The sequence below is a fragment of the Accipiter gentilis genome, chromosome 3 (genome assembly GCF_929443795.1).
Source record: "Accipiter gentilis chromosome 3, bAccGen1.1, whole genome shotgun sequence".
NCBI classification, from domain to species: Eukaryota; Metazoa; Chordata; class Aves; order Accipitriformes; family Accipitridae; genus Astur; species Astur gentilis.
The window spans coordinates 30,195,976-30,212,360 of record NC_064882.1 but is presented as its reverse complement, the minus strand read 5'-3'; the positions used below and the strand labels follow the sequence as shown (position 1 = coordinate 30,212,360).

The following is a 16,385-nucleotide window of genomic DNA, read 5'->3' as shown; positions in this document are numbered from 1 at the left end:
ATGAGAACTACTTTACCAATGGGAATTGACTGCAGAAAGAGCCATCATCCCAAAAGTACTCATCAGTCAATCTGAGTAATAAGATGAGATATGGCAGTGCCAAGACCAATAAAGAAAATTAATTCATTGGTGGTGGTTATTTGGGAAAAGTTGATCCACTTGCATTTTGTTCTGTCTGGACGTCCATTTTTAAAAGTTAAATGTTTTTTACACAAAAAAAAAATCCCAAAACTTTTCATTCTTTAAACTAGTTTTCATCATATATTCATTGGAAATATGGGAATATTCTTCCCAAATCATTATTCTACAGAGTTCCAGAAGCTTTAAATCAGTTTTTCTTATAGCTTTTCATTAGGATCTATGCATTCGGCTCTCATTTCTCCAATGGGAAATGGGCTAGAAGTGCATTGGCGGGAAATATTGCACAGATATGCCTTGTGTTTATTTCCCCTTTAATTTAAACCACCCTTAGCTAGGAGGGCTCCTCTTTCTGCAGTAAATTTTTACCAGTAAAACAGTTTGAACTAGAAGCTTTTAATAATCATTCTTAACAGAGACACATTCCCTTTACACATAATGTTCTATAAATCCCTGGAATGACCTCTTGCTATAAAAATGCATGTTCTGTGTTGCTCTCATCCTTTTAAATACTATTGTGTGAAGGGTTGGTAAGTTGTAAAATAACATAAATTTCCTTGGAACAAGAACATTATATTAAGGTTTCTTGTTTACTTAAGAAGTCACATGCATTTTGATTTCTTAGCACAACTTTTTTCCTGGACTCATTGCCATGTGTTAAATAAATTAATCCTGGCACTTTTCTTACTCCTTGATCACAGCAAACAAACCTCAATACCTTGAATAGACCGTACTGTTTAGGAATGATGAACCCTGACCTTTTCCTTCCCCCCCATGGAACCTGGCAGTCCCCCTCCTGCCCACTCCCAAAAAGTGTTTATTCTGCTAGTGTCTGCTCTGTTGTGTGTTTGCATTTACACATAGAGCTGAGTTTATGTAAAGCATGCATGCTACCATGCAAATCTTTTATCCATATTGAGCTGACCCAGTCCACAGAGTTAAGAGTTGGTAATAAATCGCTAAGAAGCTATTTAATGTGTCACAGCTGTAAACGACCATGTGAGTGCTTCTGATCTGTTCCAGGACAAAAGCAGTTAGGTTAATTAAAACATCACTAAGGATGTTATAAGGTATTTTGGTTGATTTTTGCCTTGAGATTTAGGAAGCTAATCCCTTTCAGCTATACTGCTTTCCTAATGAGAAGAGCTAACTGACTATGTGACTGTTCAGTCCATCTCAAGCTATCATACAATTGGTTCATTTAAATAACTTTTTTCAAAGGCTTAAGCTCACTTATTTGATGGTGCCCTGAAGCAAATAAAGGCTCTCATGGGAATGGTTATAATGTCTGGTCTCTGGACTACAGCTCATTGTCATAACTCCTATGCAGCCATACAATCAGCTCTTAATTCTCCAGTGGAAAATGGGTTAAAGTAATGTAAGAACAGTAATATATTCAGTCCCAGAATTGAGTAATAACATTCTTCCTTCTCTGATGTACTTAAACTCTGTTCAAGTGCAGAGTAGTTACCCTGCACTTAAACATTTGCTGTGTAGATATTGAGGCTGGTAAGCGTAGGCAGCCATTTCTGGTACCTAGTAACATGTGTAGGCTTGTCCTTACGCAGCATAAGCACCATGCTTGAAACAAGCCTTTTCTGCATGACAGCCTTTGGGCATTCTCCTACTAGTGGAGGATATCATGTCTTCATATCAGGAGGAAATGGTATATGTAGGCAAGAAAAAAAAAAAATGAATACAGTATTCACTGCATTAGCTAGAAGCTGTACACACAGAAATAACCATGCCTAATAAAGAAAACAAATTACTTCATTGCTAGCATCAGTGCAGCTGTCTGGACCAGTGATGTGATTTTGTCTGGCAGAACTAAGGTTAGATGCAGTTCTGTATTCCATGAAATAGTAGGTTTGTATATCACTGGAGTCAACTAAGGCCTTCATACTTGCAAAATACATAAACCCAATACTATGCAACATGTAGGATACACACACATGCATGCGCACAACTAAGATCTTGAAATAACATTCGATTCATGGAATGGTTTAGGTTGGAAGGGATCTTTAATGACGATCTAGTTCCACCCCCATGCTGTGGGCACAGACATCTTCCACTAGACCAGGTTGTGCAAAGCCCTATCCAACCTGGCCTTGAACACTTCCAGGGATGGGGCATCCACAGCTTCTCTGGCTACCTGTCCCAGTGTTTCACCACCCTCATATTAAAGAACTTCTTTATGTCATCTTCTTTTACTTTATAGATTCTATCTAATCTAAATCTACCCTCTTTTAGTTTAAAACAGTTACCTCTTGTCCTATCACTACAGGCCCAGGTAAAAAGTCTCTCTCCATCTTTCTTATGAGCCCCCTTTAAATATTGAAAGGCTGTCTCCCCAGAGCCTTCTCTTCTCCAGGGTAAACAACCCCAAGTGTCTCAGCCTGTCTTCACAGAAGAGGTGTTCCAGCCCTCTGATCATTGTTGCAGAAGAACTCCAATTTTTTTGTGTGTTCAGCTTCCTGCCTAGCAAATGTATTAAAGCTAGTGTTTAGAATATCATCTATGTTTACACAGTTCATCATTTGATGAGGACAGGAATAACTCTGAATGGAAAAGGGCTATTAATTTACAATATATATTATTAATGGAGTGTTTTTGAAGGGTTATTGTATTATGTTGTGTTAGCTCTTAAGCATACATGCATGTCCTTGCTTAAAAATCTAGTTTTCACAAGACTGCACTCCTGGAGAAGTTCTGTTCTGAAGCTGTATTAACTCTTAAAGGGGAAGAAGATCAAAAACTGTTCTAACCAGGCCATCACTGTTTAAAATTAATATTAATGTTTATTTTGCAGTGTGGAAACTATTAATGATGGCAATTTCCACATTGTGGAGCTGCTAGCTATGGATCAGATTCTGTCTTTATCTATTGATGGAGGAAGCCCCAAGATAATCACCAATTTGTCCAAGCAATCCACTCTGAATTTTGATTCTCCACTGTATGTAGGAGGTAAGAGGATCTTACTGCTTCTTACTAATGGTATCCTAGTTAATTTACTCTGGTAAGATGCATTAATAAACACATGGTAAGAGACTCATTCATTGAGATAACACCTTAAGATGAAACTTCAGCAGTTAATATCAATACTTTCAATTTTAACAGATAGTATGTCCTCAAACTGCACCTGTTGCTTTTTTATCACTATGGATATTTGATACCCACTGTAAAATTCTGTAATTTTCTACTGTTATGTAGCTTTTTGTTATACCGAAGAAGTGTGTTTAACGTTGTTCAGCTACCTGACGATTCAGTAATGCCTATTCAGAAAGCGTAGAATGGTAGCATCTTGTTTCGGTCATGTTTTACATTTTTATTCACTGTACAGGTATCTGCAGGAAATGATAGCAAGGTATAAAGCCATGAAGTATAATTTATGTCTGGAGATCTTATTGCTTAGGGCTTATAGGAGTTAGGACATTAGGTAAGAAGGGAACGAACTGGACAGTTGCCTCAGTGTGGCAGGTTTTGTTGTTGTTTGGTTTTGTTTTGAGAAGAAAGAATTGTTTGTTTCACTAAAACTGGTAGTAGGTGATTGTGGAGATAAACTATTTGAAACATTTTTGATCATTTGCCACAATTTACTCTGTAGAACTATGGATTTAAGCTCATTGTTTTAACCAGCAGTTTCTGTTAAATTTCTGATGAGCCTGCATAATGTAGGTAAAAGAGTCAGAAACTTCAGCCACCACTTTATGCCTTCTTACTGTCCTCAGTAGCAAGTCTAAGTTCTTAGTCATCAGAGATTCAGCATGGTTTTTAAATACTGATGATCTTCTACCAGTCTTCATCTTCTACTTAGTTTAACCTTACACTCTTATAGGAGACTTTTAAGGAGTCTCCTTCTGATGTTCTTTCTGTAAAAAGAATACCTACTTTCTTTTTTCTTTTTTTCTGATTCTTAAGAACTGTTTTGTGACTGAGAATAAGATTTTAGACTTGAGCATCTTGCCTCCTTGCAAAAAAATCTGCTACCAGTAGTACATTCATGAGATGCCTATTTTCTCTAGAAAAGGTGATATTTATCCTCTTTCTAAATATACTGAAAAGCTCAGAGTAGTTGCTTAGATTTCTCTCTAATGGAAGAGAAAAACAGGAAGCTGCTTTGATACCCATCAAGAATAGTCTATTTCTCCTATAAAACTGGTATAACAAGTGCCTCAGTTACAAGTGATGAGGGAAAAGTTGACTTTTGTCTCTGAAAATCCCCATTCTTCCCTTGAAACACTTCAGCTTTTTTGTCAAATCTTTTCAGATTTTATCATTGCCTCCTTCCATCTAAGATGGGAAGAAGTACAAGATAGAATTCAACATTAGTCATCAGTCCCCATACCGTCAGAGAGAAGAATTAAAATTATCAAATGTATGAGCCGCCTTTAAAATTGCTTCATGTCATGAATCTTCAAAGGAGGATTGCCTTGTCGAAGCACATCTGCATTTTTTCATGTGTATCACTTCTGTTGTTTACATAGTGTCCTATGCCACATTTTTTGGAAGGAGAGATGGTCCTAGATTCTAGTAAGACACTGTGTGCTTGCTTACTTGTATTGTCAACATCAGTTTGTTATTTAATGACTGCTAAGACCGATTTTACTACTTCTTGAAAACCAAGCTTAGTGCAGAATGGTCCCCCTGTCTGTTATGGGCACCTTTTGATGAAATGAGGCTAGGCTGCCAACTATAAACATTTATTCTGTGCAGTGCTAACACTTACTTGTTGATTTGTGACATATGGTTCTCCTTGCTTCTTCACCTTGCAGATCTGTGTCTCCACTTGAAGAATGATACTAATCTGCATCATCATTCTGAAGTGTCAGAAGAAATAATTTTTGGAAATAATCTTTTCCTTCAATGGTTTGATTCCTAAGAGAAGGAGTCTTTTTAATCTTAGTACATATTCTTTAGAGATGTCGTGTTCCTTCTATTCTGTTCTTCACATTCAGGCTCCAAGCAGACAATTATTTCCACTGTCATAGAAAATGTTGGTCCAAAACAGAATGAAAACCATTATCAGAAGCACATTATTACAAAATAAAGCAAAAAAAGCCCAGTAGGTTGATATTCAGCTCTTAAACTTTTCTGTTCTTTATCTATGTTTATTTATGATCTTTAAAATTCTTGAGACAGTTAACTTCCACTCTTGTATCTTTATATTACCCACCTTTTTGAGAGTCATTCAATTTTTTCTTATTCAACTATATCTAGAATTTTTAGAGAATTTGATCACACATTTCCATCAGTTAAGAACTCAAATTCTCACTAGGATTTTATGCAGTATTTTTATCTTTGCCAAAGTCTTAGTTTGACACCTATATCATCATGTAGCTTACACTTACTCTTATCACCTTCCTGCTAAAATGGCATTTCTGGTAAGCATCACCTCAGCTGGCAGGATGAAATTCAGACTTGACAGCAAGCCCTTGTATGGTGCGTGCTCTCTTTCTCCCCCCCTGCCTCTTCCTGCCCCCTCTTCCCCCCTCTCTCATCCCCCCCTCCCTCCTTTTTTTTGTCACAAAGTTATTCTTAGGTCACAAAATTTGGGTTGGTTTGGAAGGGGTAATTTAACTTTATTTTTACAGAAAGTGGGCTAACCGATTTATATTCATTTTTTACCTTTCTCCAACTGTATGGCTGTCTTGTGTGGTCAGAATACACATGCTAAATATTTTTTTGGTCTTTCTATAACAGATTTCAGTAAATCACATGGCTTTTTGCAAGAAATCTTAAGGGACAATCTGTTTCTTCTCAAAAACTCTTCAAAGGGGTCACAGACTTCACTGATACTTCCCATTCTTCTCTCAGAAATTAGAGCATATTTTACTAGTTGAGAGTGTCACCTTGTTTCACGGAAGTTCCTATTTCTGAGACAAGTATGGCATCAGCTGCTTTTCACTTGTGCCTGCTCTGTTCTAGCAGGTTCTAGAATGAGATACTCCTTTTGACAGTGTAATTGTATGACTGTTATTTAATAGGGGTTTTACCATTTGCCTCCTCGAGCAGTAATTTGGTAATTTACCTGTAGTGATGTTCAGTGACCAAAACCTTAAAGGGGAACCGGAACTGCTTCCTTACCTTTCTGAAAATAGAGGTGAAATATTTGTCTGCATCATCTCTATGGCAGTTCTTTTCTAACTGATAAAGAACCTTTATCTAAAAATTATCTAAGAAATATTGCTAAAGATTATAACCAGCTTTTGCACACACTTTGGCCTTCTAACACTTGGTAACTTGCTAGAAGCAGCAAAACATATATAGGCTAAAAGCTTGTGTATATGATTGCATTGTGTTTCCAAATGTCTTCCAATCACATGTGACATACCTCAATTATCTGGTGTCATACATGCTTATATGGTTCCCAGAAATCATATCTAAATTTCCTGACACTTAAAAGTTCAGCATTGCATTGGCTTACTTAGAATTATGCAGCTTTTATTTTTACAATGCATAAATTCAGTGCATCTATCCTCTTATTAGATACCTCAAGCCATATGCCTAAACATTTGCTGATAGCTGCTTTCAGGAGAGACATCAGGATGAAGGGGACTTGATGGCTCTGCCTTGTCCCTGGATTTTGAGAATATGGCAAATAGTTTTGAAGAAATGGAAACTAATGATTGTTTGCAGTCTGAGTCCTTTAATATAATACTCCCAGCCTATTTTACTTAACTGATAAGATCAAAGAAGATTGGGCTTTTCAGCAGTATGGATGCAATATTGTTTGTTTCTATAATCACTGAAGTTTAGCACAAATGGAATTACAATAACCTCTAAATGAAAGGCAGGTCTACTTCATTAGGTTGCATAGCACTTCTGCATTACTCTTAACTGTTCAGAGTGACTATAAAACCATTAGAAGTATCAGTTTACATGGTTAAGGAGCAACTATGCGAAACATTACCTCTTTCTGTGGTTGTTATCTAACTAAGTACCAGAATGAAAATTGTTAATTTTGCGTAGGAGTAAACCTGTGCAGCTAATTAGCATATTTATTTTCAGGTACACATACTTTTCTAATGCTCAGTACACTTTGATTTGCTTTAATTACCAGTCTCAGGAGGTGTTTAGGCATTTGTGTATTCATTATTTGAATATAATATCTTAAGGACTAACTAATAGAGGCCAATATGTTGGAAATAAGTTTTTTTTAAAAAAAGGAGAGAGTAGGAATAAAAGAAACTTCATTTTTACAAGGAAACAATGTTTAATAGTAATGTTCCATCTGAATTAGTCTTAAATGATTAATTGATCACAACAGGATAACTGCATCATATACCTACTGCTCTAATTACACTTCTAACAATTATAGACTACAACAGAAGAATTGTTCTGAAAATGGTCAACATCAGGAGCATTTGCACTATCTAGACATCTACACATAAGTATTTTGATGTTGAATTATTGTTATTACTTACTATCTTTGTTTTAAACTGTAATGGCAAACTATGAGTGGCTTTTTTATTAATCTGTTTTTGAGACAGGCTAAACAAAAATATTTTTGAAAGTAATGGAACCTCATCCTGTTGAGCTTTTCTTTCCAAGAATTTTCACTAGCAAAATTCCACATTTGAAATGTGTACGCCAGCTCCAAATTGATGAGCTGGTACTACTAAAGTCTTCTAGATTTGAGTGTCTTAGCAGCTTACAAAAAGTCATGTATCAGCTGCTAAATTTCAACCACTTTTGGTTTTCCAAGATTCAGAAACTATGTACTATTCTGGATTTAATTGCACTAGGTCAAAAACAGGCACGTATCTGAACCTTTTGACAGTTGTGAGCTTCCGGTATGAAGTCCTATACACATCTCTTGAGTTGGACCTAGAGACCTACAGGTTTGGAGCTGGCTTACATGCATGCTTGATAATTTCGAGGACAATTTCCAAATACTAGATCATTGCCCATGGGTTTAGACTGAATATCTAAGAATAATTAATTAGGAAAAAATATTTCTTTTAAAATGTTTAAAAAATAAAGAAAGTTGTACAGAAAATTGTACCAAAGATTACATTGATTATTTGCTATTATTAATTTCCTAGGCATGCCTGTGAAAAATAACATAGCAGCTTTACGCCAGTCTCCAGGACAGAATGGCACCAGCTTCCATGGTTGCATCCGTAATCTATATATCAACAGCGAACTCCAGGACTTCAGAAATGTGCCACTGCAAGTGGGAATTCTGCCAGGTTGCGAGCCCTGTCATAAGAAAGTTTGTGTGCATGGAACATGCCATGCTACCAGCCAGTCAGGCTTTTCCTGTGAGTGTGAAGGAGGATGGACTGGACCCCTCTGTGATCAACAAACTAATGACCCATGTCTTGGAAATAAGTATGTCCTTCCTCAAGACAGACCAGTAGTATAATATGCATATAAGTCTCCTGTCGTGTATTTATTTCATAAAAGTTCACACTTTTTTCAGCAAGAAACAAAATACCCTGGGCATGTAAAAGTGAAAACAGTGTCCAGGTTATAGTATATTCTTTCTATAAACTTAATGAGGAAAAGTCCCCAGTTTAGGGGAGCACAATCACATCTCACTGAAGTGCTGCCTAAAACCTGGGAAGTGCTGATGCAAGTGTTAGTATGACACTTGGTACAAAAATCATTTAGAAGAAATTGCAAATGGAAAAAAAATATCTATTTGCTTATTTATAACTGTACAGAATGAGGAAATACAATTATTATTATTATTCTCCAATGTTTTTTAAAAACTTGATACAATAGATATATCTAATATTTTTATATTTTCACAGTACCCCAGGTTTTAGCAGGAAAAAAGATTTCTACCTTTATGGCAAACTTCTGTTTAGTCCATGTGTGCTAATTCTTTTTGCTGATTTGACTAGAACATTTTAGGTTAGACATTTTATGTATGTTTATAGAGAGGGTTGTGTATATACATGTGTAGCGGGTGACCAAAAGATGTTTATATGTGTATGTGAGAGTATTGGAGTATTGATATCTATGCATATTCATCTTTTACATTTACTATAGAGATACATTCAATTTTTTGGCTCATGGTCTCCCAGCACAAGAAGATCAGAAACTTAAGAAGTTTGAAGTTCTTCAGGATTTATTGGTCATGGGCAACCAGATGTCATTCTGTTTGCCCTTACCACTGTCCTTACTACAGCTTCGCAAACATCTTTTTTTCTTCCCTTTTTTTTTTTTTTTGTAGAGTAAATTAAGCCTACTCGGATCTTTTGGCTGCTGCTTTTTCAGTGCTCTGGCCTATATAACTTTTGACTTTTGAGGACCAGTGGCCTTAAGTATGCTAAAAGATTCTAATAAGAAGATTTTCCAACTTCCATATAAAATGATGTTTAAGTGATCTTTTCACATAGTGTGTGTGGCAAGTCTGACCCTTTAAAGCTTTACACACCAGTTAGCATGCTTTATAATGCAGTCAGCATTGTTTACATTGGTTACGGCCTCTTTCAGTACTATTAGGTTTTGAACTCTTCCCAAAGCTACAGCAGTGAATTTTTGAGGCATATCATAGCATTTGATTGTTTATGGGTCTTTTTCTTACCCTTTCCTCTTTCACAGTAACTTAAGAGATAAAGAAAGGAAGTCACAGCAGGTTAAAAAACACAAATGTGATGTCTATCACACCCATTTTATACTTTAGGAGTCAAAAATAACATGGAACTGTAACCACCAAGTGCTATAATAAGAAAAGCCAAAGAATTTCTTTCAGCTGTCCTTGAAAAATTAGATTCTATATAGGTTCTTATAATTATACACATCGGCACACAAACTGAGTGCTTTTTGCAGTAAATTACAAAACCTGGCAAGTATCAGATAGAGGCAGCATCAAAGATGGAATTAAGTGAGCACAACATTAATATTTTGTTAGCTCTTGAAAGTGTTTGTTTTGTTTCAGCTATATACAGTGCTGTAAGCTTTTAGGAGAGAAAGCTAAAACAAAATTGTTTATTTGGAGTGAAGGAGGGGTTTGTTGTTCTTTAGTTCCTGGGGATTTTGATTCTGTATTTCTTGATTCATCTCTAAATCCTGTCTATTGAACAGATACATTTTGTCCATCTAATACAGTATAACATTCCACCTTATCTGAGAAACAGACTTGTCACTGTGATCTCTGTTTTGAAAATGTAGGGGATCTTTTAGAGAACCCTGCACACCATGAAAAGGCTTAAAGCTTAGATTTATTTTACCTAAATCTAGGCGCTTGACTTAGGAGCATAGTGACCAAAGTTTGCTCTGTAGTCAGTAAAGGAATAACACATTTCTAAAGAGTAAATTAGACCTCAAGTGGTCTAATCACTTTCTGGATAAGGTTTTTTTTCTCCATGACTGCAGAGCTTATGGCAATTACACATCTAACTTCAGTGTCTGATATAGGTACCTAAAATTAGATAAGATGAAACTGTGCCCAAGAGTTTGCACTTAGCTTGATGTTCCTTTCAGTACAGTCTGAAGATGAAATTTAGGGCTTCAAAGAACAGGTGGAAGCAAAAGTATGAGAGTTGGCATTAGCTAAGGTTTAATCATCTTCTAAGTCAAGCAGAACTTAACCAAAGATCCTGACACAGATTGCTTTGATATCTAAACCAGCCTGTATAGAATATGACAAGATGTCAGTATCACCTGTGTAACTTCATAGATCAGATGTCCTAAAAGCGGCTGTTTTGTAAATGGTGAACAGATCAAATGCTGAACATAATGAAAACTAAACAAAAGCTATCTGCCCTCTGATACTGTCTAAGCCTTCAATTTTGAGTTCCTTAATCTAACAGTCTTGGAATATCAGACTTCAACCACAGGAACAATTTGGAATTTTCTAGGGAACATAGTTGCTTCAAAAGTACAGACTCTTGTATAATAGGGAAGTTGGAGGTGCTTAAGCTATTAGTTAAGTTTTATATTTGCAGTATTTAATCCCAAACTGGGTGTGTGAATGGAGGCTATGTGTTGTGCGTTCCATTTAAATATCCTGTGATGGGACTGACTTGCACAGAATTAATGGTACAGATGGAGAATTGTAATGTAGATTTCACTGATGAGTGGAACTTGTTGATGTTTATAAACTGAAACAGTTTTAATAGTTAATGCAAGTTTGTCAAAGTTAAAAAGTGTTGTGCATTCTTTTCAATTTTACCAAATTTCTTACTGTACTGAAAGAGTAGAGTACAAAGCAAAAAGTTTCCAGAAATACAGACTGTTATCTAAAAAATTTCAAAATGAGATGTTGTTCTTAACAGACCTTTTCTTTTACTACAAAATGCAATTTTATATGAATTTTTGCCATCTTCAAATTGAAACAAAGGATTTTATTTTACATCGAATGGGATTTATTTTTTTTTAATCTAAAACTTTTCATTTATTTATTTATTTATATATTTATTTAGGTGGCTGCCACGACCTACTAAGGAGGTTGTGGCCTCAGGGATCTTGCAATACAGAGAGGAAAAACATTAGAGAGGAGAAACATTAGGGAGGGCGACTGTCACCTTGAATACCAGGATTGCATTCCTCCCTACAGAGGAATCTTCACTGTGGTCTCCCTAGGAAACAGTATGTAGATAGAAAACTTGTGTATCAAGACAACAGATAAAGAAAATAACATTATTTATAGGTAGAAAGTTATTGACCCTGTGCCACCAAATGAACAAAAGAAGTGATTTTATTCCAAGTCATTGGTGATGTTTTCAGAAGATGAACTCCCCTAATCTTCAGCTGACACCTAGGAACAGGTAATTAAACATCCTCCTTTTGGGAAACACCACCTGTCTCTCAAGGGAAGACCCGCTATGTGTTCCCATACTACTGTGTATCAGAACTTAGTAGATGGAGCTTAACTCGCAGCCTTTTTTGTCTAACAACAAGATTGGAGCCTGACACGAATGTTTACCAAAGCTCAACTGAGAGAGTAGCTAGTTTAATCACTTGGGTGAGATGTAATAATATGCAACCTCATCTGGTGTGAGTTTCTGTGTAAGTACTAGATGAGTGCTGTTGGCTTTCAGTGAAGTAAAGACCTGCCTCACACATTATACGACCGCGCTACTGGCAGTTGGCAGTGCAGACTAATATATTTGAAAGGGGAGCACGTGTTCCGCTTTGAAACTGCCACTGCTTGGGTCAGAAGAGATTCAGATAGGAAATGCCTGACCTATCTTTGTGCTGGGAGCCCCATAGTTCATGAGTGACAATGTGGGGGGTTTTTAAATGATACGACAATCAGAATTTCAGGTGAGTATCCTTTTTCTCTACTTAATTCTAGTGGATTACGTTTGGGCTTGATTTTGCTGTGTTCTTCTCAAAAGCATGCTGAAAATTTAGGTAGACAGGAAATGTTGGTTTTAATAACTGTGGCCTGTAAAAGTCTTCCATAACACATCTACAGTGGCTGTTTTCTGGTGAGAAAGAGTTCTGTACTGCAGCTTGTTTCATGTAAACCTGCATACCAATTATAAACCACTTCACTGCATCTCACTGAAAAAGTCCATTAGAAACAAAAGCAATTTCTTCTGAAGTACAGTCCAAAGTATCTGTAGTTAATGTTGCTTAGCCTGAACTTTGATGAATAATTTATTTTTATTCTCTTGGGCTTGTTTCCCCTGTAGATGTGTGCATGGTACCTGCTTGCCGATCAATGCGTTTTCATACAGTTGTAAATGCCTGCAGGGACATGGGGGAGTCCTCTGTGATGAAGAGGAAATGCTGTTTAACCCCTGCCAATCCATCAGGTGTAAACATGGCAAATGCAGGCTTTCAGGACTTGGGAAACCATATTGCGAATGCAGCACCGGATACACGGGGGACAGCTGTGATAAAGGTAAAAAAATTTAAAATCATGTTGTTTTCCTCGTAAAAAAGAGGCTTTTTTATTAAAACATAAACAGCCAAAAACATTACCAACTTTTTTTTCCCACAATACACACATTTGTTGCTTTTTTTTTTTACCATACGAATTGATCTCGGTGAGAGAAAAATCAAACTTTTCCCATTAATTCGTTTACATTTTGAGGATTTTTTCATCAAATGTTTCTCTGTGAAAACATTTCTCTTTTTTTGCCTTTATTCAGAAATACATTTTTACTATATTTAACTATTACCTTTTACCTGCTGTATCTTTCTGTATTTATTGTTTCTCTGCCTTCTGCAACTGAGAAGCCAAATCCAATGATTCTGCTCCTAGTTTTATCACAAACTCTACTTTTGACCTCTCAGCTTCAACTGATTTATCACAGCGAATTATGCAGGTGAGATGGATGAAAACAGGATGACTTTTCCCCCTACCTTTTTCTTTTTCCTTTGTCTATCAAAGTTCTCCCTCTCCCTCTCTTTCCTTTACCCCAGATGGCATTTATTTTGTATTCTACATAGATGTGAATAGAATAGAAGAATATGGTTGTAGAACTTTTAACAGATGTCTCATTTTTAGCTGGTTTTATACCTCAGTAATTTATGAAGTTAGTGGAATGTAACTTGTATTAAATAACAGTTTGAATAATATTAAACTCCAGGTCTAATAAATTAAATTGCATGCTCTCTCTGAAACATTTCCCTACGGTAAATAGAACCAGCTGCAAGCAATGTAGGAACAGAAGATGTGTATTTTTATAAAAGAGGAAAAGATTTAAGCTTCCAATTTTCTTGTCATTGTAATAGCTTTGTATTTATGGTTTACATATACATAATATAAGCTTTACTGAAAATAGGAGGTATAGGAAATAAAACTCAGCATTAATCAAATTATGTTTGGTAGAACCACTAGTTGCCAATATACAGTCTGAGTCAAACTTTAAAATATCAATCCCAACTGCAAGTAGAAACACAGCATCTTCCTTAGCAGCGTCAACCATTCTTTGACCTGCGTTTCAAAAGTGTATCTCCTATTTTAAATGTTGTTTTCTACAGAAATCTCTTGTCGAGGGGAACGAATCCGAGATTACTACCAAAAGCAGCAAGGGTATGCTGCGTGCCAGACGACCAAGAAGGTATCGAGACTAGAATGTAAAGGAGGATGTTCAACCGGGCAGTGCTGTGGACCACTAAGGAGCAAGAGACGGAAATACTCTTTTGAATGCACTGACGGGTCGTCATTTGTGGACGAGGTTGAAAAAGTAGTGAAGTGTGGCTGTACAAATTGTCCCTCCTAAGTGTCCCTGTCACACTTGTCTTTTGAAAATGTTGTATACTTATTGACTGTGTCGGACTAATTAATGCTTCATAGTGGAAATATTTGAAATATATTGTAAAATACAGAACAGACTTATTTTTATTATGAGAATAAAGACTTTTTCTTCATTTGAAAAAAGATTCAAGTGCTTGAACTGAGACTTCTCATAACCAAGAGGAGCTTTGAAGAAAAAAAAAAAAAAGACCTGGTATCATTGCAACAGAGATGGGAAACTTTAACTGCTTTTAACATGGATTCTTCTTTATAACACGCTGAAGATACACTGACAATATACACATGTGACTTTCTACTTAACAGCTCAGAGATGAAACATTGACCAGAACATGAGGCTTGGTTTTTTTCACTTTCGTATCAGTATATTTTATTGTCTTGACAGACCATACCGATCACTTACCTATGGATGAGGAAGCATTATGAGTGGGAAGAATCAGATTATACAGAAATAACAATTGTATGAAATACATTTTATCTTTTGGAATTATTAAGCATCTTGAGAAGATGGGGTCCCATTTAATGGATGGGAAATGGGAGATATGAGAATATACTATAATCCTGAAATCTCCTGATGATGTATACTTTTATGTCAGCATGTTAGCAAAAGAAGCATAAAAAAGTGTTTATCTGCCCTTTTCCAGTATTAATTTTTGTAATATAAATGTTTTGGGGATGATAAAAATAGATTATTGATGGATAAATTAGTAATAATATGGATTTCTGTTTCTATGAGTTCTAAACAACTCTATACAGTATTCGGTTTCATTGAGAAATATTTATTGTATCAAAGTACATTGTACTTAACCCTTTTAGGCCATCCCTTTTACTGTTTTTCAATGCTTTAATATATATTAATTTATATTTGTCCCAGTATTTTTGTAATTTTTTTTTAAAGGACTTAAAAATCAGGATTTTTTGCAATAGAACTAACGTAGCATGTCGTCTTGGGGTAAATGTTTTCAGTCTGTTTTTTCCTCTCCTTCCCCTTCCCTTTTTCTTTTCCTTAGAATCTGACCACTTGGTGTCACTGAATCTGAAAGTGATGACAATCTGCAGTTTTCACATACAGCAGATATTCAGGACACCTTCCAAGAACCCGTAATGTATGACAGAAAATGTCTTTACACTAGGTGGCAATTGTAGAGAAGTTAATTTTCCCTATATGCAGTACTTACAGAAAATAAGATGGCATGTAGAAAATTACATTAGAAGGTAGATCTTTATAAATTAATATTCCCATGGAGCTCTTTACCTTTTTTATAAAAAAGAAGAAAAGGCTGTGCTACCAAGAACTGTGACTTTCCCCAAATAATAAAACTACTTTACTGCCCTAATGTTCCCCATGTTAACATGTTGCTGCTAAATTATAATGTAGAATTGGTAATCAATAGTGGGTTGTGTTCTTCTTCCAGTAAAACCCAGGGTACCCTGTAAAAATGCAGATGTTTTTCAATTTTATTTTATTATTTTTTTTACAAAAAAGTTAGATGTACATGTGTAATGCAGTGTGTTTTGTCTTATTTGGACTGATATCAGTAATGCTACTGATGTTTGTAAATTAAACAGATATTTACTTCATTAACAGCTTTTATTTGTATTCTTCTGAGAAGTTTAAATTGTCTGACAGCCTTCAATTAAGCATCTGTAGTTGCAAAGAATATTTGGTAAAAAACAGAATAAAGCCCAACCCTAGATCTAGTGTATTCATTGCTGAAAATCTGAAGAAGGAATTAACTTGGGTTTATTACACCTACAGGCAGTGACATCTGAAAATGTGGGTACATTACAAACACAGCTGAACACATACCAAAATTAACAAAAGACTTCTAAATAAAGGACACTAGATGAAAAGGCAAATTGAGTCTATCCTAATATTTTAATGCTTATACAAATGGCAATTTGGCATTTAGTTTTAGCAAGTAATTTGGTTCTTCAGAGGGATTCATTTTCACTAATCTTGGACTAAGTATTTCAAACTTAAGTAATTGGATGGGATGATACTTAACCGGGTTTCTCTTCTGTGATACAATTTTTACAGATACTTCTGTATTTATTTTACTTAGTCTACTTTAGAGTT

General features: G+C 35.7%; 1 protein-coding gene across 17 annotated transcripts in view; it reads left to right on the top strand.

Moving 5' to 3' along the window:
- Positions 1-15,905, top strand: part of SLIT2 (slit guidance ligand 2) — a 274,923-nt gene extending 259,018 nt beyond the window's left edge. For 13 of the 17 annotated variants that reach the window (XM_049795113.1, XM_049795067.1, XM_049795103.1 and 10 more), the window contains 4 exons: positions 2,948-3,102; positions 8,184-8,472; positions 12,735-12,946; positions 14,032-15,905. In XM_049795113.1, coding sequence (XP_049651070.1) covers positions 2,948-3,102; positions 8,184-8,472; positions 12,735-12,946; positions 14,032-14,273 — 898 coding nt within the window. In that variant the 3' untranslated portion in view covers positions 14,274-15,905. Of the gene's footprint in view, positions 1-2,947; positions 3,103-4,910; positions 5,170-8,183; positions 8,473-12,734; positions 12,947-13,284; positions 13,374-14,031 lie in introns of those variants that run through there. The other 4 variants (XM_049795123.1, XM_049795089.1, XM_049795133.1 and 1 more) reach the window with 4 other exon arrangements.
- The last annotated feature ends 480 nt before the right edge of the window (positions 15,906-16,385 follow it).